Source organism: Camponotus vicinus, unplaced genomic scaffold, assembly GCF_025532165.1.
Source record: "Camponotus vicinus isolate PSW18456_S1 unplaced genomic scaffold, iyCamVici1.0 SCAF_13, whole genome shotgun sequence".
Classification (NCBI taxonomy): Eukaryota; Metazoa; Arthropoda; class Insecta; order Hymenoptera; family Formicidae; genus Camponotus; species Camponotus vicinus.
Window position 1 is genome coordinate 5,685,843 of NW_028141949.1, and position 23,035 is coordinate 5,708,877.

General features: G+C 32.9%; 3 protein-coding genes across 5 annotated transcripts; 2 read left to right on the plus strand and 1 right to left on the minus strand.

Annotated features, from left to right (window-relative positions):
- Positions 1–519: 519 nt before the first annotated feature.
- Positions 520–8,017, plus strand: LOC145964302 (uncharacterized protein KIAA0930 homolog). Of its 2 annotated transcripts, XM_083086913.1 has the most exons (9): positions 520–1,075; positions 2,507–2,826; positions 3,026–3,289; positions 3,372–3,471; positions 3,957–4,259; positions 5,238–5,456; positions 5,858–6,478; positions 7,416–7,565; positions 7,830–8,017. In XM_083086913.1, exons 1-9 carry the CDS (start codon positions 952–954, stop codon positions 7,868–7,870), a joined length of 2,142 nt encoding a protein of 713 aa, XP_082943039.1. In that variant the 5' UTR covers positions 520–951; the 3' UTR covers positions 7,871–8,017. The 2 variants fall into 2 exon arrangements, with proteins under 2 accessions (XP_082943039.1, XP_082943040.1); XM_083086914.1 differs by lacking the exons at positions 5,238–5,456; positions 5,858–6,478 and having other exon boundaries at positions 521–1,075.
- A 355-nt stretch (positions 8,018–8,372) lies between these two features.
- Positions 8,373–10,694, plus strand: LOC145964306 (uncharacterized). The gene is made up of 4 exons (XM_083086923.1): positions 8,373–8,591; positions 9,446–9,710; positions 9,933–10,133; positions 10,357–10,694. Exons 1-4 carry the CDS (start codon positions 8,489–8,491, stop codon positions 10,415–10,417), a joined length of 630 nt encoding a protein of 209 aa, XP_082943049.1. The 5' UTR covers positions 8,373–8,488; the 3' UTR covers positions 10,418–10,694.
- LOC145964304 (arylsulfatase B) lies at positions 10,669–15,762 on the minus strand. Of its 2 annotated transcripts, none has more exons than XM_083086919.1 (8): positions 15,499–15,762; positions 14,607–14,780; positions 13,386–13,598; positions 12,621–12,870; positions 12,267–12,446; positions 11,606–11,875; positions 11,191–11,464; positions 10,669–11,083 (listed from the first exon to the last, which is right to left on the minus strand). In XM_083086919.1, the coding sequence occupies exons 1-8, from the start codon at positions 15,613–15,615 to the stop codon at positions 10,912–10,914; spliced, it is 1,650 nt and encodes a 549-aa protein (XP_082943045.1). In that variant the 5' UTR covers positions 15,616–15,762; the 3' UTR covers positions 10,669–10,911. The 2 variants fall into 2 exon arrangements, with proteins under 2 accessions (XP_082943045.1, XP_082943047.1); XM_083086921.1 differs by having other exon boundaries at positions 15,480–15,753.
- Between the last annotated feature and the right edge of the window lie 7,273 nt (positions 15,763–23,035).

Consider the following 23,035-nt stretch of genomic DNA (forward strand, 5'->3'; position numbering starts at 1 on the left):
CATCGGTATCATTTCAGGCCACGACGCTTTCAAGATAACGCAGAAACGTTCACGATAAATACCCATAGTGCGCTTGAAGACACGCTAATCTTCATTGTACAATTTCCTATATTGCCATCTTTCCACGATTTTTTGTCAAGATTTACTTAGTAATCGACGATGCCGAGGAGAAATTTCAACCTTTCTCCAAGTAACTCTTGTCCCACATTACTAGTCGATTTTTGCTCTCTCTGTCCTAGCTTCTTACTCCTCACGAACTATGTTTGACAAACACAAATATAATTGTATTTGAGAAGTTATATCAGTAGAAGCTAAATAAAATAAAATAATGAGTATATTTACGAAAAAATATTTATTTATCGCATGACACTAGATACACTATCATTGATCATTTTTGAAAAAGTCGGTCAAACTCCTAGTCATTGTCGCCAAGCTGTAACGGGTGTCATTCGAATATCGCGCCTTGACAACGATGACATAAACAAGACAAGAGACACGCATGCGTTACATTATCGACAAACGCACTCGACACGGTCAGTCGCGGCCGAGCCGCGCCGCGCGAGGAGCTCCGATGTGACGTTTCTCTCCTCGTCGGTTTGCGAATCAACTTGCCCGCCTGCGAAGCGTCGCACGGTTGCGCTTATTCCTGATCGTTGTGACTTTCGACTTGAAAATGGGAAAATCAACGTGAAATTCCCTCGTCATCGGCCGCCGTCTGTCCGTCTGTCTCGTAGCCGCGTCATCGGAGCGGTTCTCCAAGCGTGCCGGTCCCTCGAGAGGCACCATCGGCCGCTGATCGCATACGCCGCTCCTGGTTTGACGGGGCCAAGGACGCTCCGTTAAACACAGCGACGCAGGTGGAAGACGGCACAGACGGCTGTCAAATCGTGGGAGGAACGGGACGGTCCAGGAAGGAAGGTTAACAATAAGACGAGGCCACTTAATTTGGCCATGGCGAGTCTTGCGAGCAGCTCGTCGTCGGCGGGCTTAACAAGGGCCCCGACGATGCTGGAGCAGCTACTCGAGGAGATAAATTTCCAGAGAACGAAGGAGCTTAGGCAGATGCTCAAGGATGGTTCGTATGCGACCGAAGCGGTGCGGCCGGCATGGTTTGTCTCGTTTAGGGGGTGAACAATGTGTGTGTGTATGTGTGTGTATGCACGCGTCGTTGAAATAGGGGTGAGAATGTGCGCAGGGATGCGTTTCGGGGTGTGCTTCGAACGAACGAATTATGTAGAAGATGTTTCGCTTTCGTTGGAGTTAACCGACCGCCGAAAAATAGGACCGTCTTATTTAAGCTTGAGGGATGTATTTTGAGAAAATTAAAAATTGTTTCTGTTTTTCTTTTCTTTTTAACCCTTCATTATTTTATAAGATTCTATAAGAATTTTTAGTATGTTAAAAGTAGTATTAAAAGAAATTTTTACTACTACTTCTGTCTCGTTATTGTCTTATATTTATATATTTAGTTTTTACATTTTCGCAGAGAGATGAATTTATTGATATGAGTTTAAATGTCCTCGGCCTTCAAAATTCATTATATAATGTAAATGAAGAGATGTAAAATCAGCTTTCAACAATATACGGAAATTGCGAAAAACTTTTGTAATAGAGAATTGTTCAATGCTATACAATGATTATTCAGTTCTCTGAATGCTTTCATAACGAAACCGCCAATCAATCAATTCGCTTGTTTTCATTATTGTCAGATTTTAATAATCACTTTAATTAAGCACTTTATCCAGAAAAATATTTACAATATGTATGCATCATAATGAAATTTATAATTATAAAACATCACTATCAAAAATAATGTTATTTGTTCATTTTTATTTTATGTTAATATAACAAATATAAATATAAATACAATTATTTCTTTTATATGTTAATATATAATAAATATATTTCTTTTATATGTTAATATATAATAAATATAATAAATAATAAATAAATCTTTATTTACTCTCTTCATCATTTTGCGGTTTGCATTATTTTGCTTTTTAATTTATTTTTACGTAGCACATTTATTATTTATCTTTATTAATTATAAAACATTATTGTAATTTCACTTGTAACTTTTTTAAAGCTTGAAATGCATTTATATAGATAAATTAAGTCAACGTGATTTAAACAACATGTTTATTTAAATATGATTTATCAAAGAATTAATTAACATTTATTGTAAATATATTTGTTGAAAAAGATATTAAAATTTAACAAAAAAGTATCAAAGATACTATTAAAAATATATTTTAATCTTAAAACCTTTTCCATCAATAAGCACCATCATATAAGTATCGATTACTTGATATTTCCCGCCTCATTATATTGTGTCTCCCTCTTCTTGATATACCCTTTCGCGCGTAATGTCGAATCGATTGAGGGTGAATTCGGTATTAGCCGACGTTCTTGAAAAATTAATCGCATCTATCTCTCCCCCTCACATGCCGAGTTTTAAAATTTGGTCCCCGTCTCTAGACACGCAAATTTTTTTCGTCTTTATCAGATTCCGGATTCGTCGTATTGCAAGGTACAACTTACTGGACGGATCTATTCGTCCGGCACTTCCTATTTCAAGCGGAGCACGCTATCGACGGCGACGATCTGCTCTTCTTCGTTCGCAAAAAACATGTAAAAACCTCATCGAGATATCTGCCCAAGTTCGAGACTGAGGTCGACGTATTTCGTAAGGACAGCAAAAAACTGCCGATCGGCGATCCCGACATTGATTGGGAAGAAACCGTGTACCTGAATCTTGTCGTACATCAGTTCGACTACACACTTACCTTGGCGATCTGCACGAGAACAAGCCCCAAGGAATTGCAAGTAAGAATCGTCTCGATAATAACTGAAAAAATACATAGAATAGTTCAAATAAATTATACTTTCAATTTTTTCTTTTCAAGAATTTGATACATCATATATTTTTTATAATCTTTAAAATTTAAATATTTATTTCATATATTTGTTATACTACATAACCGGTAATTAAAATCCTGTATTAACATAATGTGATTCTTTTCAGGTATTGCGAAGGCATTCTCAGAAAGTGTACGCCAGTCCAAGTCGACGACGTATGGATGCCAAAGGCGACCTCGAGGAAATGACATACCCGCATATATGTTTCATGGTGGACAATTTTGACGAAGTTTTCTGTGATATTTTAGTCAGGGACGGGGAAATGGTGTGCGTGGAGCTAGTCGCTTCCGATCGAGAGGGTGCCATTCAGGGTGTTATTTTTCTCGGCTCCATCAGATATGACGCTTTAAAAAAAGTTTACGATGCGAGGGTAAGTCACTGATGACGTCTATGATAATGTCACAGGTACGTTATCAGATTTTGTATGACATAATGATTGTTTTTATTTTTAGTCGAGCTTGAGTACCAAAATGGCGCAGCGAATGACCTTCGGCCTCTTCTCCGGCGCGGCCTCGCAAAGAATAGAATTCGTGCGAATGAAGGGACCACGTGGTATTTTATTATTTTATTAATTTATATTATTTTAACAAATAATCAATTTCTGCGTTCGGATAATTTTTTCTTTTCAAGATTTATGCATTTTTGTTTCTTTTTCTTTTTTTGTTTATAATTAGAATTTTTACAATGTTGTATTGATAAATAAAGAAAAATTGACATAGTGAATCAAGAATCTTACAAATAATATGACATAATTTTGTAAACAAAAAAAAGAAATATATCTAAAAGAAAAAATGTTTATTATAAAATATAATTATCGAAAATCTTTTTATTAGAAAAAGAAATTAAACATAAATAAGCCAATACGAATCAATAAACGTAGGTGTCAGTACGAAGGTGTGTTTTATCTTTATTATTCATTTGGTGTAGGCGTGAAAGATGGAAAATAGAATTTCTATATTAGTATAACAAGATGTAAAGTAATAGACAACACGATAAAATGTATTTTAATTTATGTACAAATATCGCGATCGTTTTAGGCAAAGGACATGCGGAGATGGCAGTTACGAAACCGAAGGGTTCCGGCGCGGAAACGCCAACGTCGGAACCGGGTTACTGCGCGACAGATTTATGGGACGCCGACTGGGACGACGCCGAGGAGCTCTTCATGTATCGCCATCAACGAAGACTGTCCGATCCCAGCGCGAATCTCAATAATTTTGTGCGCGGCGGTTGGAGAACGAAACCGGACACGGTGACCATGAAGGCGAGATCGGAGAACGAGGGTCTCGATTCTATGGCGAACGGTCTCAACGAGATCGAAGCCGGTGACGTTCGAGACGGTAATTATCCGAGGCGCGACATACACAAAGCCCAAAAAAACAGATCTTCTTTTCCGCTATACTTAATAGATTTTTAATTTTACACTCTTAGACCGCGGCATTCGTATCCCGCATTCAGCAGTTTAATTTTAGATTATTTTTTAATTGCGAACAATAGTTTTTTTTATTATATAAACTGTGATTATATGAATTTTAGGTGATAGTAGAGATGTATTTATGACATGATACAGCGATAGATGCGGGATATGGATGCGAGACTTAGCATCTTTCTCTTCTCAATGTATTTCGTTCGCATTCACTCTCGATCTGTGCATGCGCCTGCGTTGTATCTGTGTGATGCACAATTGTCTTGATGTTATCAGGCGTATATAGACGCCTCTCGACAATATCTTTCTTCTTAATGCTGGCAACTTTGTATAGATTTGAGCCTGATCGATTGAAACACTTTTCGAAGGTGTAAATCATAATTGCATTAGCGCGTTAGAGAAAATGAACGCATGCATACGTTAAAAAGAATTCTGTACGAATTCACGTCCCACATTCACGTTCTCTATATTTATTTTCTCGTTTAAAGTGTGTGCACAATTCAGTGTGCCATATAATAATGAGATTTTGTTACTCGAATATATCAATTTATATTAGATTATTTAGAACGGCATCAAATTTTTCTGAACGTGTCTTTAGATTAGTCGACGTAGGATTCGCAATTTTTTAAAAATATTAGTATAGCACAGTGTTATGTATAAAACTGAACGACGTGTGAAAAATAGAAATACACCGAGAAAAGAACAGATTCTCTCTACCTTTACCAACACCTCCAACCATCACCACTTACCACGACTACCACTACCAGCACACACTAATCTCCGGTTTGATCGATCGAAGTCGCGTGAGAAAGATGACAGAGAAAACTAACGAACGAAAGAGTTTCTTGTCTCTAATAATTGACACGTGCCATGCCGGCTGTTTCCTTTGTAGCCGATGTACAGGATAGCAGCTGGGGCGGCCGGGACTCGCCGGGAAATCGCAGGAGTCCCTGCGCGCCTCGTCGACGAAGATCGTCTCATCTGCCGCCGACCCGGCAACAACAACAACGCCCCGTCCACAACAAGCAACATCGACAACATAAAGCTCGGGAACGATCCGGAAATGAGAACTCGCCGATACGCAAGGAGGCGATCTATCGCGAGACACACGGTGAGTGTGCTCGTTCGCGCTAAAAACGATCGGTCTCTCCTGTCTCTGCTCTGACCGACCCTCTCGCTTCTTGTGTGACTAGTAGAAACTCTGTAGCTCCTTTCCGAAGTACCATCGTGTTCCGTGTTCTTGAAATAAGCTTTGACAAAAGTATGTTAAGAGGGAAACATTAATCAAATGTTTCATTTCACTTCTCTTTTTTTATCGTATTTGAAGCATATAAAGCTGAAATAGCTGTCTCTTATATTGATACAATTTTCAAATATATTATAAAGTAAAATCGATTTGGTGCTTAAACATACACGAGGGAGAAACCGCGAAAAGAGACGGGGAGCACGATCGTTTGTGATCGCGATACGGGTACAATCGCCGTCTAAATGACGACGTGGTTCTCGCGGCAGGTTTCCACCACAATCACCAGCACAACGATCATCAGCAAAACCACCAGCACCAACACATAGAGGTGGGCAGCGAGATCTTAGTGCCGGCCGGCCGGTGCCTGACGGACGACAACGTCCGGCAGAAGCTAGACTCGGGCGCGATATTGGTGCACGGCAAGGAGGAACTGCCGCTGGGTTACGACGTGGCGACGGAGGACAATAACCGGAAACGACGTCCGTATAGCGCCGGCCATCTGTTCAATCATCACAACGGCCTGGAGAACGACGACGAGGAGCATCGACGACTGAGCGACGACGAACTCCTGCGGGTGAGACGGATCGACGGACGACGTCGTCTGCGGAGTGCCGGTTCCGATCACGAGGACTACGCTAACGGACAGAACAACAAGAACAAGAACGACGAGATCAGGGATAAAAACGCGAATGCCCATCATCATGATGCGACGCGCGCCAACAACGATGTCACATCGCGCCGGCAGAGCGCCACCCTACCTCGAAGACGACGTCGAAGGGCGCTCTCGGGCAGCTTCGCGGGGAATCCTCTGCCTCCCCATCGTGTCACACCCGACGGCACCGCGATCTACTACTGGTGCGAGCTCCCGCGCCGCCCCGGCTCACAGGGTAAATTCCTTCCTATTTCCTAGCCCTCACCCTCTTTCAGAAAAAATAGTCCCTTGTCCTTCGTTCCCGACGAAAGTAATCCAGAGATTATCATCTTCATTGTATTAATTCGTTATTCGTGTAATGTAAAGGTGTCCAAAGCATGACTGCGAATAATGACTGTGTTTATGGGATGGTGAAATGACAATGGCTGTGAGTCACGCGTGAGGATACGATGGAGAGTGGTAGTGGTGGTGGTTTTTCGAAGATAAAGAATATGACGACTGGGAGATTTAGAAGACAACTTTTGAAATCAATTGTTCGTAATTCGATTTTCGATCGCGGATATTTCACCACCGTTAATAAGCATAGTCATCGAAAGTAGATGAATAATTAATCTAGTTCGCTTTATATGAACACATGTGTCAATTCTACCTTTGAATAATACAACGACAGAATTTCATGAAATACATTAAACGTTACTGATTCTTCTTATAAAGTAAATAAAACAATATCAGCTGTGTATGTGGATTATTCTTGTACTCGCATATCTGCGAATCTATTTCTATGTGTAACTTACATATGCGATATTTTGCGTGAATGAAGTACATATATACATTATTCCTTGGAGTATAAAAGCGAAAATTAACATTTCTTTGTATTCCTTATTCTACTTACATTTGCACACGCATCTCTACACAAACACACAGACATGATTTGTGTATCGTATCGCATTTGAATTTGTTCCTTCATTCCATCATGGCTCGTAACATCTTCATGAAAATATGGCATTTAATTCCGCTTGTATCTTACTGTGTTTCATCGCTCGATTGAATGTCCGTCCCGTGTAAACGACTTCATCGTCCTATCAATTGAACAATCATTACAGGATGTCAAAAATGTATTACAATATAGCGTTCGATAGATGTAATGATTAATAACGCTCTTTTTCTTTCAGAGTTGGACGACGGAGCGTATAATCCGCTCTGGACGATGCGAGGGTTTACCCAAACCTTCCATTTCTGGAAAGAGACGAAAAGAGCACAATCCGTACCTCTAAATGCTTTTTTGACATACATTACATTGCCATGGTGGAGCATAGCCAAAGGTAAAATCGAATTATAGTAACACATTTTTGTTATTCCTTTTATATTTAGAATGTCCGAAAATTTATCGGCGAAATTTGTATCAATACCTTGTATAATATATTTTTATTATGTATTTCTGCTCATAAATGTTATTATAAAACAGCTGTTAAATTTTCGGAGATACTCTTAATATATGCAAATATATATTTCAAATATATACTGCAAATATATACATGATACTCTTATGTTGTTCGATAATTCAATCGCAATCATTTCTATTGCAGATATTTTGGATCACCGGGAAGGACCTATCTTAACATTCTAGCCAACAATATAATATGTTTTACGTCTAATTTCAACACTTTCTTTTTTTTACTTTGTACGTATGTCGTCGTAAGATTGTGGCCCAAGGAATAATATATGATGTATAGTTTAAGTAATAAATGAAAAATATATTATTTACACACACAAACTCACAAATATCACGCTATAATTGTTTATGCGTATCTAAAAACAAGCAGAAAACTAATATTAAAATCAAGCTACCGGTTTTTTTCAAATATAAAAATTGGAATTTTAGATTTCCTTTTTTGCATTTTTGAGGATCTTTCATGATCAAAATTGACGATTTAAACGTGAGATTTAAGCTTACTAGACGTATGCGTTTTATTAGTGTATATAAGTAATAAATATAATAAGTATTAGCGTGTGTGTTCGCGGAATAATGCAAAATATTCGAAATATTTCGCATAGCGGCTTCCTTCCTCGTTTCGCGGCCAAGTTAAAAACCGCACGTTGCCGCTACATCCTGCGGCCGCTATAAATGAACGAGGAAGAAACATCATTGCTTCATACGCTCATATCTTTTCTAACGACACGTCGTGTGAACTACGAGCGATTCTGATTTATTGTGTGTTAAAGCTCTGTGTGTTAAAAGTTAATCATGAAATCTCTCGCGATAATTTGTATTTTAATGGTCGCTTGGATTTACACTACCGAGGCCATGTGGTACGAAGATCTACGTGCTCACGAGGGAGAGGTGACAGGTATTAATCGGCAGCTTTTTTCACAGATAAATATATCAAAATTTATTTTTATACAAATTTCTGATGTATATCTGATGTATTTTTATCAACGTTTTTTTTATTCCTTGTATTTTCTTGAAAAAATTGAATTTTAATATAAAAGTGGTGTGAATATGAGATATACATGTGTTGCATATTTTTATGCGATCAGCATTATATTTGAATCCGATATGGAAAATCTTGCCTGCTTTTTATGCAAATTATTTTTTCACACAACACATATAGATATATGCTATTATAATTTTACGCGTAAAATCCGATGACGGATTAAGATAAATTCTTTTTAAGTTTTTTTACTCTTGTAAATAGCATCGTTTATCACTTTCTTATCGATTGATTTTGTTTCTTTAAATATTTTGCGTATACTATGTATTTTAACATATAAAATTATTTTCTTCAAAAATCATGCAACCAATCGAAGAAATGTATTGTATATATTTTTGAGTTACTTTTTTCACGAAAAATTATTTCATCAGAATTATTATCACACTTTACTGGAAATTCTGTATAAAACAAATAAGTTTTCTTCGTACATCAGCAATTAATATGCAGAGATAATATTTTTTAATTGCCACCAGAGAAAAGAAATAGCTATTCAAGGAAAAAGTCAATACGGGGAATTTATTCATTATTAGTGAAATAACTATGAATATCTCATTAAATCGATAATCATTGACCTCTTGTTTATTTCAGTAACCTAACATACTTTAAAAATTTGTTAAATAGATAAAAGCGACTTTCTCTTAATTATCTCTCAAGTAATCAAATACAGTAGTTTAACTCTTTAGAAACAAATCCTGCAAATTTGTTAACAGGATGCGCAGGAAGACGTATGCAATTGAATTATCAGATGAAAGAAGTGATATGTGTACCGAGACGTACCTTGGTAAAATTAATACCGCAACCAGGCTACATCTTCTATCCGAATTACGCTCCCGTGAAGAGATGCAGTGGATTTTGCCCCAAAAATAAGTTATGCATGCCTGTTAGAAAAGATATCAAAAAGATCGTCGTAAGAATGGACGGTTATAACTCGAGTGAATGTTATCATGTATTAGTCGAGGAGCACATCAAGTGCAAGTAAGTTTGCCTTTTATGTCGCTTATGCTTTTTTCTGTTTGAATACGACAAACATTCTGTACAATTCTTAACTTCCCGACCATTTTATTCTATAATAAATCCATTCAAGAAGACTAAAGGAACACAGACGTCCTTAATCAGGCAAACGATTGTCGCGTAACTGCGTTACTAAAATTAATATAGCATTTTTCACATGTCCGTTGTTAAAAAATATAATTTTAGGTGTCAATGCAGCGTAAAGCAGAGTCATTGCAACGTGCATCAGGTATATTCGGAGGATAATTGCGCGTGTGAATGTAAAAACAGGAGAGCGTGCAACGAAGAACGCCAGATGATTTGGAACGAAAAGTTATGCAAATGCGTCTGCAACAAACCTGAAGAAATCTGCTCGAGCGGACTTGAATGGGTTCCTTCTCTTTGCGGGTAAACAAAGAAAACAAATTTGAAACTGAGAATCGCAACCAAATTCTATGTCTATTTCTCTCTTTATTTTAACTTTTCCTTAAATAGTAATTATCTATCATATATATATATATAAAGAAGATATAAAGAAAGATATATTTATTATTGAAAAATCTGCACAATATAATGTAATTAATTTTTTAATTGATATTAAAATAATATGTATAAAACTTTGACATTTCAGATGCGCCAAGATTATGGAAATAGCACCGTATAATCAGTACGATATCGATATCAGGAAATGAGAAAACAATAATCCAGAGAAATTTAAATCTATCTCAATATTTTAAAATATTACAAATATTCAATGGTAACTTAAAACAAGCAATAATTGTATATAAAACTTTTTATATAAGACATATTTTATTTCAATTTATTTGTTTAGAATATAGTCATACATAAATTTTTTCCAAATATAATATAGAATCGTTCTGTAAAATAATATTAAAAAATTGAGCAATAACATAATATAACATTAAAAATTCATGCAACTGTATAAATAAAATAACGTTTTTAATTTAATGTTGAGGAGTTACTACAATTTGAGACATACATTTCCTTACGCATGAAAAGATGGCATCAACGTATATCTTTATGTATGAAAAGACTATAATAATATTTCTTGAATAAGAAAGAAAGATTTAAACTAATATAAGCATTTTCAAGTGTAATCCTTGTAAGTATTATATTATACATCACTTTAGCGAGCAAATATAAAATTTATTTTTCATTACTATAATCAAGCCGCAGCGCTCATCATAACATTATTAATATAATCTCCGAAATTATTCCAAGTATGATCCCACAGACTCGGATCGGCTTTACTATCCCATGGAAGATTTCCGGGCAAAATCGCGGTGTTATTGAACTTCTTCAACTCCTCCTGTAGTTTTCTGACAATCGTGGGGAATCTTTGAAATAAGATGTAATTAGACGAGAGCATATTTTTGTAGCTTAAAATAGAATAAAATTTTATAATTAACATGGAATTTTAATAGTGAAGTAATATTTCACTTACTGTTTGACAAGGTTATTATCCTCGCAAGGATCCTGGTAGATGTTGAAGAGACACGGTTCTTCTAGCGGTTTACAGATCGGCAAGCTATCATTTCTTGGTGGGCACTTGATCATCGCGTTTTCGCGCAAGGACGAAATAATTTCCGTAGTAACACTCAATCCCACACTGGCGATAGCGCGTCCTGCCGTGCTGCTAATCACGCCATCCGCATCGTAGATCCATTCCCTGCCGGATGGGCCATACCATCCGTCCCATACTCCATTATAAGTGGATCCTATGAAAAATCAAACTGAATTGAATTGACGATATTTATTACGTTTTAAAATAAATTTAAGGAAGAAGGAAAAAATAAAAAAATATTCCTTGTAATATTTTAAAATTAAAATCAAAATCAAAATTCTTAAAGTTCATATACCTTGAATGAATTTCCAATCACCGACTGTAATAGCGGATACGCCATAAATATCGTCGATGTTGTGAAGAATATTTGTTCGAGGCGACTCGGTATCCTCGCTAAGCGCATTCCACAAATTTACACCGTCGATCGAAGTTAAATTCGATGCATTGCCACCGGCAGCTGTTATAAGTGTCGGCAGCCAATCAGTAATATGTATCATTTGTCTGCTTACTCGACCAGGACGCACTAATCTGGGTGACCATATTAATCCTGCACCCCTGACGCCACCTGATTTGATAAATTAAAAAAATTATTTATTTATGAACGTTACATTAAAAATTTATTAAACTTCTCTTCAATTATTTCTCTTCTCTCATAATATATTGTTTCAATAATAAGCTAATAAAATTCATCACACACACACACACACAAAAAGTAACATCATAAAACATGATGTTTTTATTACAATTTTTGAATTTCACAAATAATTAATAATTTATATTCTAAAAATTACGAGCACTAATTATGGGGATCTTAAAAAACATATCGTGACAATCGATGTGTAAAAAAACCAATAGCAAAAATATTTTGTTATTAAGTCAATAAATATTTTTATATTTTTATTATTGATTATCTGATATATAGTTATACATTATATTCAAATAAGATCTTCAAATACCTTCCCAAAGAGTATTTTTGACGCCTCTCAATGGCCAATTAGATGCTGCATTCAAATTAAATCCAGCGGCAGCCCCACCGTTGTCCGTCGAAAATACGATTACACTATCTCGTAACATATTATTCTTATACAGAGCCTCAACTACTTGGCCTACCGATTGATCTAATTTACTCAATATACCTATAAAATTTTAAAGTTATTAATCTGTCTTCTCATTAATAATTTCTCTGTTTATTTTATAATAATGGACATCTCAATTAATTATCTCATAATTCATTCTCAACAAAGATTCAACAATATTTATATTTCTAATTTGAATCTTATTTAACCGCTTACACACTTTTCAAATTTTACCTGCGAAACGTCTTCGATTATAATCGAAAATATTATTAAACTTAGCGACTTCTTCGTCCGGTGCTGGAAGCGGATTATACGGATTTCCGGAATGCACGGCCGCATGAGCAAGATACAAGAACATTGGCCGACTAGAATTGTGATTGTTAATCAGTCTCACTGCCTCCTTCGTAAAAACATCCGTGGAATATTCACCGTGCAGATCCCATGCCGGTTTCATACCCCGCCTCATGTCTAAACCCCAATAAGGCTGCAGAAAATTTTCAAATCATGTATTTTGTCTGTACCAAATGATAAAAATTATATATTACTGTCTATAACAAACATAATGCAAATATAATATTTTTCATTCATATAGCGGTTATAAAATAATATATATTTTCGTAAAAAAAGTTAATTGTAAAATAAAATACATTAATTTAAATATTTCTAATTTAAAAAGTTTTAATCTTTCCAAAATTAAAATATAAAAGTTAATATTTTTATAAAAGTTAATATTTGTATACTTTTAAAATTATATTATATTAATTAAAATTAAATTATATTATTTTATATTTTTTTAAATCATTAAAAATTTATATTTTTATATTTTTTCTGCATTTTCTGTACTTAATTTATTTAATATTCTTATGTTACATGCCATAAATAAAGGAACATTTTATGTTGAGCGAATAAATGTCAAAATTATGGAATTATCTTAACGTTATCTTATATGTTATTCTTATCGCATTAAATCAAATTATATCTGTTTGTATACTCGTTTACATTTTCAACAGCTGTGTGATCATAATAATCGTGATGACCTGTCCAGTATCCAGTATGGGTGTCGAATCCTCTGTAAGTAGGAGTGTACTCCCTTTTGTAAAATCCTAAGTGCCATTTGCCGACGATATGTGTGCTATAACCGAGCTCTCGCAAATATTCCGGCAGAATCTTCTCATGAAGTGGTAATCCCCTAGGCTCTGCGCCTTTCAGGATCTAAATTAATAATAAAATCTGGATGTCATTGACTATAGTAAAGATTTACTATTTGTCGATAAATTAGTACTTCATAATTTAATTAATAGTAATTTAATTAATAAGATTATTATCTTATTTACATAATAAACGACTGTTTTATGTTAAGCGAATAAACATCAATATTATGAAATTATCTTAACGTTAATCTTATCATTCTTATCGCATTAAATCAAGTTATATTTGTTTGTATGCTTACTCACATTTTCAATGATGATTTGTGTCATCGTAATAATCGCGATAACTTTATAAAATAAGATTATCTTAATTAAAACTGTCTTAAAAAAATAAAATAGTATTAATTAAGATAGTAATAATCTTATAAATTAAATTGTTATTATGAAAGCATTTAATTTCACAAAAGTATTAAATATTTACGAAATTTTTAAATTATTAAGAAAAATATCATTGATGTGTTCTTATACGAGTAAAAAAAAATTGCAAAAAGAACATTATTCACTTAATGCTATTAATTGTGTAATAATAAAAAAGAGGTACATTAAGATTTATGATGAGATCATCCTTGCAATTTTTTGCTTTGTTACGTTTACGCAAACATAGTGTATACGAATAAATTGACAATCTTTCTTTCTCTGTATCACTAGATATGATAATTTCCAATTGAAATATTCGGGTCAACTCGATAGAAGTGCAAGAGAGCATAATATCCTCTTTTGTATACTGTTGCAAGCAGAACAATAACATTTCCGCTAACTGATAGCTCTCAATTGCATTTATTCATTGACAAATATAAAAGCAGTTAGAAGAAACTGACAGATTGACAATATTTGAAGAAGAGACGAATTTTTAAACGATTATATTTAGTCACGTTACGCATTAAATAATTTTACTTTAGAATCGCCACCTGTTATTTATGCGCGAACATTCATCCGCGTCTTTCCTTGGTCTTTTATTACATTCTCTTAATAAAAGAGAATACTTAATAAAATAAAATACGACAGTACTTACGCTATGTTGCATTCCGGTGTGAATGGGATATTTGCCGGTCATAAGAGCGCTTCTGGATGGTGTACATATTGGTGTGACATAATACCTATCGAGTAGCAATCCAGAATATGCCAGAGCATCGATATTCGGTGTTGGAATCTGACCGGAACCATGAAAGCCGACATCATTCCACCCCTGATAAGAATAAAAATAAATTTAAATGCAACCTCTTTATCTTCCTTCTTTATTTTGATCTTTCCTCTTTATCTTTATCTTTACCTTCTCCTTTTCTCTTTCTTTGATAGAATTCTTTGATAGAATTCTTATCCTTGAAATAATTTTTGTTTTAATTTTGATTAAACGTTCTCTTATGTTTTGTCTTTTATGATAAATTTATAACTCATGAAAATTTTTTTCACAAAATATTATTAATTTATAATTTATATTTTTATATGCATTAAATTGCTTGAGATTGATAAAAACTTGAAGAACGCTTTATATTTACAGATATAAAGGTGTGTATTTAGAGACTAAAAAATTTTGTATATAAAAAAGTCGTCTCGACAAGTTTTACTCTGACAAAAGTGCAAAACATTACAGAATAAATTATTTCATTTCATCTATATAAATCATCTACATAAATTTTATCTTTACACTCACATTATATAATTAAATAGATGTATACTTGATTACATGACTTTTTATATAATATTCAATATATTTTTGCCAGATTTTCTATTCAGTCTTTAAATTATTATTTTTTTTTATTTTTATTGTAAAGGACTGAACAAATGTTATCTCATTGCAAGGCTTCGTATCTTATTTTTATTTATCATTTTATCTCGGTACTTTTTTTCTTCAAACTCTTTCGGCCGGATAGAATTTATTGCAAACCTCGAAGAAGACAACTTGCCAAATCATCCGCCAGGATAAAAATGATATGCGGCTGTCTCGTTGAAGTCACGCGAACCGTCACGAACAGTAAGATTAAGGACGATGTCCATTGCCTAATCCCCGATGGATAACGCATCGTGTCCCACACTCTTTTTATATTAGCACGTCCTATAGGACCAGTTTCCGATTCCCTTCACAGGAGAATGCGGAACGGACACCTCTGTTTAGATGCGTACGCGGCGGTTAGTTGTACGAAACTGACCTCTCTCTTTCGAGACGTCTTTCTCCGAGATGATGCAGAATCTGCGGAATGAGAGGAACGCTCCTCCCACCTCGAGTCAATCTTCGTTTATCTCGTGTTCGCCATGACGAGGTCTCTTTATCCGCGATTATTAATTCACTCAACTGCTCCCTAAGTGGTCGCATCATCTGAATTAAAATTGCATGATACCGCATGATATGGCGCAGTTTTAAACTTTTCTCTGTAAACTTCGCAATCAACTCGTTCCCCAGAGGCGTTGACGACATCGAGAGATTCTCATTCCTGCGCAAATTATTATATTTAATATATTATTTATTATATTAATTATTAAATTATATTTGACGAACTCGCAAATTAATCAAACTAATCAGTTCAATTCTTTTATAATTATTTCAAACGAGATAAAATATTTTTTAATAGAGTGTATGTATAAGATAAGCTAAACGGCGATTGCTTGATACGAAAGTTTTTAATTCGATGTTTGTGTCCCCCTAATGTAAAAGTTTCCGCTGCTAGAAAAACTTCTTCATTTTAAATATTATAATTTGCATCGCAATAACACTTATTCGTGTTTACAACACACACACACACATATGTATATGCATATAAATTAAATAAAATATTGAATAAATAAATAAAAGTAAATTTATAAGATTAAAAATCAAGAAATTTTGCTAACAGCAGAAACTTTTACGTCAGGGAGGGCTCAAACATTGATTGCATGATGTTATCACTTATTCTAGCAAGATATTATCTTGCTTTCGTGTCCATAATGTAGGGAATATTCAGAGATGTGTAATTATATTCCCACTAAATTGTCTCAAGCTATACTACCTTTATCAGAAACCTTTATCAGAAATAAATGAAAATGTGAAAGTGAAAATGTGATGCGTATAATCGCGTTTGCCATCACATTATCACGTAATTACTGTGAAAATAATGGAACAACTACATTAGTACAGTAAAAGAGAAATAACTCACGAACACATAGAAGTATATTGAAAATACTGCTAATCTAACCAGAAAAAGACTTTTTAGTAATACGAGAAATTAATTAATTATTTTAAGGAAATAAGATATTATAGTAAATATTATGTATACATAATTTAAAATTATTATTATTTATAAGGATACAAAAATATTCAATAAACTGCACCAATAAACTGAATAAAGATATTTTATTATTGCTTCTGAAAATATTATTACTAAAAAACATATATAATTTTTTCATTACAAAAGGAGAAAAATTAAAATCAAGCAATCTCTTGTTCTATAAATAAACTTCTTTTTAGATATATATGAAATAAATAATACGCAGGAAATAAAGCGTAAAAAAACAAATGTGCAAATTATATTATTATAACGAATGCAGAACTAAACAATATAGAACGAGCGAAGTCAAATACCTTTCAGTCTGTTAAGCCTATTGTCGCTTGTTACGCAGTCATATTCATACATTATATCACATACGTCGAAGACGGATATTACTATAGATATATTTCTTTCGATGTTACAATATTCTTTTGTAATCATAACTTATTAGGCAATTTTGAATGTTAGTTATTTTTCTATCCAAATGAATGTAAGTTTAAAAAATCGTATCATAAAAACCAAAATATAGCATATACACACAAGCGCGCGCTTATCTGAATCCGATCGATTATGTTAAAAAGCATGACTGTGAGATCATACGCTTGACATTCGATCATTTTTCATCGGAACGGTAATGTTAGCAGACTGTCTCTCTACAAGAAAGATTTTATTCCAAAAAGTATAATATTGTATTATTACACAGTAAAATTTTCGAAAGTATGTCGAACGTATCTCTCTGTGTTCTCTTCTCGTTATTAATTATAGGCATATTTTCTCTCGCCATTAATAATAATGTTACATCGTCAGACGAAAAATCTTCCTATACAGATTTAGTCATCGCAACGGTAAGTTAATTTTCCGAGAATATATTTGGAATAAAAAAATTAATATATTTTTATTTATTATAAAAACAAACAACTTTTCCGCACTACACACACGTTTATCATTGTATCATATTATCATATCATCATATTATTATAATAAATTCATATGACATTTATTATTTTAATTTTAATTTATCGAAAAAAGCTATTTCTTTTTTTTTATTTGTAAGTACATCAAAAATTATCTCAAAATGTTTTCTCTTTATTATTGTAATTTTATATTAACTTTATAGACATTTATTTTAATGAAATGCCGAACGGATTCCGAATTGACTTCAGTGCTAGGCGGAGACTATAATGAATTTCTTAGGCAATCGTATTTCGATACGATACCCGTAGCGCTGATAGATGAAATGAATCCTCGATTTAATGCCCTCCAGAAATTTACCCTGACAAGATACTCCTATCTAATGTTCAAAAGTTATAATTTCGTCCATTTTCTTCGAAAGGCGTATCATTTCATACTAGTAACATCTTCTCAACCTCTCTTGCAAGTTCTGTTACAGGTAAATAATAAAACAACGTAATAAATATATAATTTTATGAGAAAACACATGTATATCTCGGATATCCCAAAACTGGTGGCATAGGAAGGAAGTGATTCTATATGAAAGAATAAGATGAATACGATAGATATCAATATTTTGATGAATTAAATAATATTATGCAACTTTTTTATTAAATAAAAACAATAATTTTTTCGTATTACTCTTTTTCTTCACATAGAGAGTGAAAAATTCGCCATGGGCGAATTCAGAAGGATTTTACATCTTAGTCGATACACAAACCGAGACTCGAGGCTGTATTAATGCACAGTCATATCTCTGGACAGCTTGGCAATATGATTTACTCTCGGTCATATTCACATGCATCGATCCAGACGATGGAATTGTTCTTTACACGTTTAATCCGTATTCGAACAGTACGCCAGATAACTGGTACGAAGTAGGACATATTAAAGGGCGAGCGGGTCATCCTTGTATAATATTGAAGAGGAAATTTGTAAATGGTATCTCTCTTTTTCTCTCTTTCTCACTCTCTTCTTTGTTTTTATCTAAGAAGACATATTAGCAAATTATTTTTCAATTAATATGAAATATCTTAAAATAAGATAAAGTTTAATTTGTCTATTATCTGTTTTATTATTTTATACAAATATTTTATATAAATTATCAAAAGAAATACTTTCTTTTTATAAACATTACAATGATACATTATTAATAAAACATACTAATCTCGCGTGAATTTGTTCTTAAAAAAATGTATTAAAATTTGACAGTTGAACAGCCATTATTTTTATATGTTTAGACAGTGATATATGCATAGATCTGGATTTTGATAAAACGACTACTCTGAACAGATATCAAATTCGATTAAGTGCCATTGAGTTGGTACCGTTTGTCAAAATCAATTTGAGTTTACCGAAACAAGAAATATTTCGTGGTGACAACAGTGAAATCATTAAAATACTTTTAAATAAGCTGAATGCAAGCCTCGAGATTACCATCTTCAATAAAGATGCTTATTCGTTGGGCAGTATAGGACCAAATGGCACTTTTGGAGGTTTGATGACTGCTGTAAGCGAGGGCAGAATAGACATTGCTATGAATGCAAGATATCTCTTTGTATTGTGGAGAGTCAGGTATGTTTCAGAATTTTCCCAGAAAATGAAAAATAATTATATTAAAAAATAAAAATAAAAATATTATATTAATTTTTCAAGAAGATATCTGAGGGATCTCTCTTCAAGAATTATTTAAGAATCTAACTATATCTTGTATATAACTTTATATATTAAAGATTTATATTCATGGAACACTCAAATATATGTGATAATATATAATATAATATTCCTGCAAAGAATATTTATTGAATCTTATTTCTTATTTGCATTATTCATCACAACTCTTTTCATAAGATTATAAAAATCAAATATTTTTAATATAAATAATAAATAGCTAATAATAGAGAGAGAGAAAGAGAGAGAGAAGGAAAAAAAGAAAAAGGAGAACTTTCTTCTATATATTGCATGGTGAAAACTACATAGGCGAGGTTAAAGAGTATATTTTGTTTATTTTCAGTTACCTATACCCCCATACGACATCAGGGCTTTGCGTGATAGCGCAACCAAAGAAACCAATCTCTGAATTCATCAAGATAATAACCTTTTTGTCGCCGGAAATAATGGTGGGAGTAATTGCCATATGTTTGTTAACTTACATAATTTTTATGAAAACTGTGGGATATATAAAGGCTGGGTTAGAGATGATAAGACTTATAGTCTGCGTAGGATTTTTACATTCGCCCAAAATGGATTCCACAAGGATCTTCATATGCATGGCGTTGATTTTATTCCTTAATATAAATGCTCTCTTCCAAAGTCACTTGTCATCTTTGCTCACTGTGCCGATATATTATCGTAACATCGACACCATACAAAATATCAAGGTAATGGAAAAATCTCATTTTATCATTTTTCCTCCTTAGATTCATACTTTAAACCTCGTTAAATTAATAATAAATTTTTTATATATATTGTTTTCAATCTTATTTAAGTAAATATATCGGATTATTTCATAAGCAATTAAGGATATGAAAAAATTGTTCAACATAAATACTACTAAATTATAGGTATTTTATCAAATTAAACATTTCAGTAAACGTAAAAACGAAAATCTAAATATATCTATTGAGATTTAATGAGAGATTTGTTTAATTTACAATCTTCAATAATTTTAAATAACTTTTTATTAAGTTATTATCTTAATAAGTGCTATCACATTAAAAGTAAAAAAATATAACATTCAAGAAAATTATATTGATTTATCATTTCCTTAAATTATCTTTAAATTATCTTTAAAAAAATATTGCAATATATGCAACGTTATTATATAATGTTACCTTGAAAAAATTTTATATGAACATGCAATATTTCGTATCTTTAATTGCTCTTACAAAATAATATCCACTAATAATATCTACTTAAATCAGATATAATGCATATTTTTGAGCAAATAAAATGTTTTTATAAACTTTACAAAATATTCTTATCATTTAGCTGTGCATATATAATATCTTTTTCACATTATGCATACAAAAAATTGCAATATTAATTTTAAAGGACCTGCTATATTTGAATGCCAATCATCATAAATTTATAATAAAATAGAAACATCATATGTATATAATAAAATAAGTATATATAAATATATATAATACATATGAATTTAATGACACTTTGATATATGAGTGACAAACGTTAATTTTTAGTTATTTTTTTTTCAGGATGGCGGTTATACTTTATACGGATCGAAGGTCTTCAAGAATATATTTAACGATCCTGTACTCCAATCGCGTTACAAGGTGACTACAGGTTATAAGGATTGCATAGAGCATGTCGAGAATTCGTCAACCACCGTATGCATCGGCGACTGCTACCATTTGTACTATAGAATCAAGGGTAAAGATCTGATAAAATCAAGACTGCTGCATCCGATGTTACAATCGTATGTCACTCGCGAGAATTGGCCGCTATACAATCGCGTGAACAATATTATACAGCAAATGATGCAGGTTGGCTTGATTCAAAAAACTCGAGATGAGATTGTTTGGGAAATAAAACGCGAGAGACAGATAAGAGCCGCTTTAACGAAAAAAGATTTCAATGTAATGTTGCTAAAGCAGCTAACGTTCAGTTTTTATATTCTTGGATTTGGATACGCTTGTGCCACTATAATCTTTGCGCTGGAGATGGCAATCGGTGGTTCTGTTCCCGTATGTCAAAACTGCATCGGGAAGAAAAGTAGAATACAAGAAAGAAAAAAGAATCCGGAATAAACAGTAAACTTTTTATTAGCATTAAAAACCGATGTAGCTTAGAATTTAAATGTATGAATGAGAGATATATTCAAGCGTAATAGTAGTGCGTATCTGAATCATGCACATCAACGGAAAATTAAGAAAAATATATATCAAAGCACTTGTATACTGTAGAGTTTAATCTTGAATTTTTTCATAGATCAAGAGAATTAGTAGAATATTTATGTCGAAGTCACAAGATAAACTGGATCGTTTAAATTAGAAAAAAAGAAAAAGGAGAACTAATTCAGCATTGGAATACGCTGCCGTTAAACTCTATTCGTTTGCCTGCTCGTCTTTTCTTTACGGAATCACTATCTTAAAGCCACTACTCATCGGTTTATTACTTTTTATCTTTATTGTAAAATAGCAGTGTGTGAAAAAGAATAAAAGTACTGAACAAATATTATCTCATTGCAAGGCGCTCATGTCTTATCTTTATTTAGTATTTTTTCTCAGCATTTTTTTTCTTTAAACTCTGTTGGCGGGATAGATCTTATCGTAAACCTCGAAGATGATAAATCATCCTCCAAGATAGAAATTATATGCGATTATTAAATCTATGCGAGCCCTCACACATAACAGGATTAAGATACCTACTGTTTAATTCTCGATGGATGACACATCGTGTCTCTCACTCTTCTTATTCATGATTATTAATTCATTAAACCGCTCTAAGTGATCACATTATCTGCGAATTAAAATTGCATGATATATCGCAATTTTAAACTTTCCTCCGTAAATTCCGTAATCAATTCGTTCCCCAGATGCAATGATGTTGAGAGATTCCTATTCCTGCGCAAATTCTTTGACGAACTCGCAAATTGATGAAACTGATCAGAGATCAACTCTTTAATTATTTTTAATACGATAAAATATTTCTTAATAGAGTTTGTATAAGATAAGCTAGACGACGATTGCCCAATACAAAAGTTTTCAAATCGACTTCGGTGCCTGACGTTTCCATTGCTATCAAAAAAGTATCTCTTGATTTTGAATATTATAATTTACATCACAATAATACATTTTGTGTTTATAACATTGAGCTCTATATATATATTGCATGATGTTATCCTTTATTTCAGCAAGATATTATCTCGCTTCCGTGTGTTCATAATTTAGGATAACATTTAGATGTGTAATTATATTTTCACTAAATGTCATGCTATGTTATCTTCTTTTATCAGAAACAGACGAAAATGCGTAAGTAAAGTTTGATAATATGGGCGAATCGCATTTGTCATCTCGTAATTATTATAAAAATAATGGAACAACTACATTAGTGCACTAAAACAGAAATAACTCATGTAGAAATATATATTGGAAATGTTTATCTTTGATCTACAATCAGAAAAAAACAAACTTTTTAGCAATGCGAGAATTACTTAATTATTTCAAGAAAATGAATTATTATAATAAATATTATGTATATGTACACATATAAATCATACAAAATTATT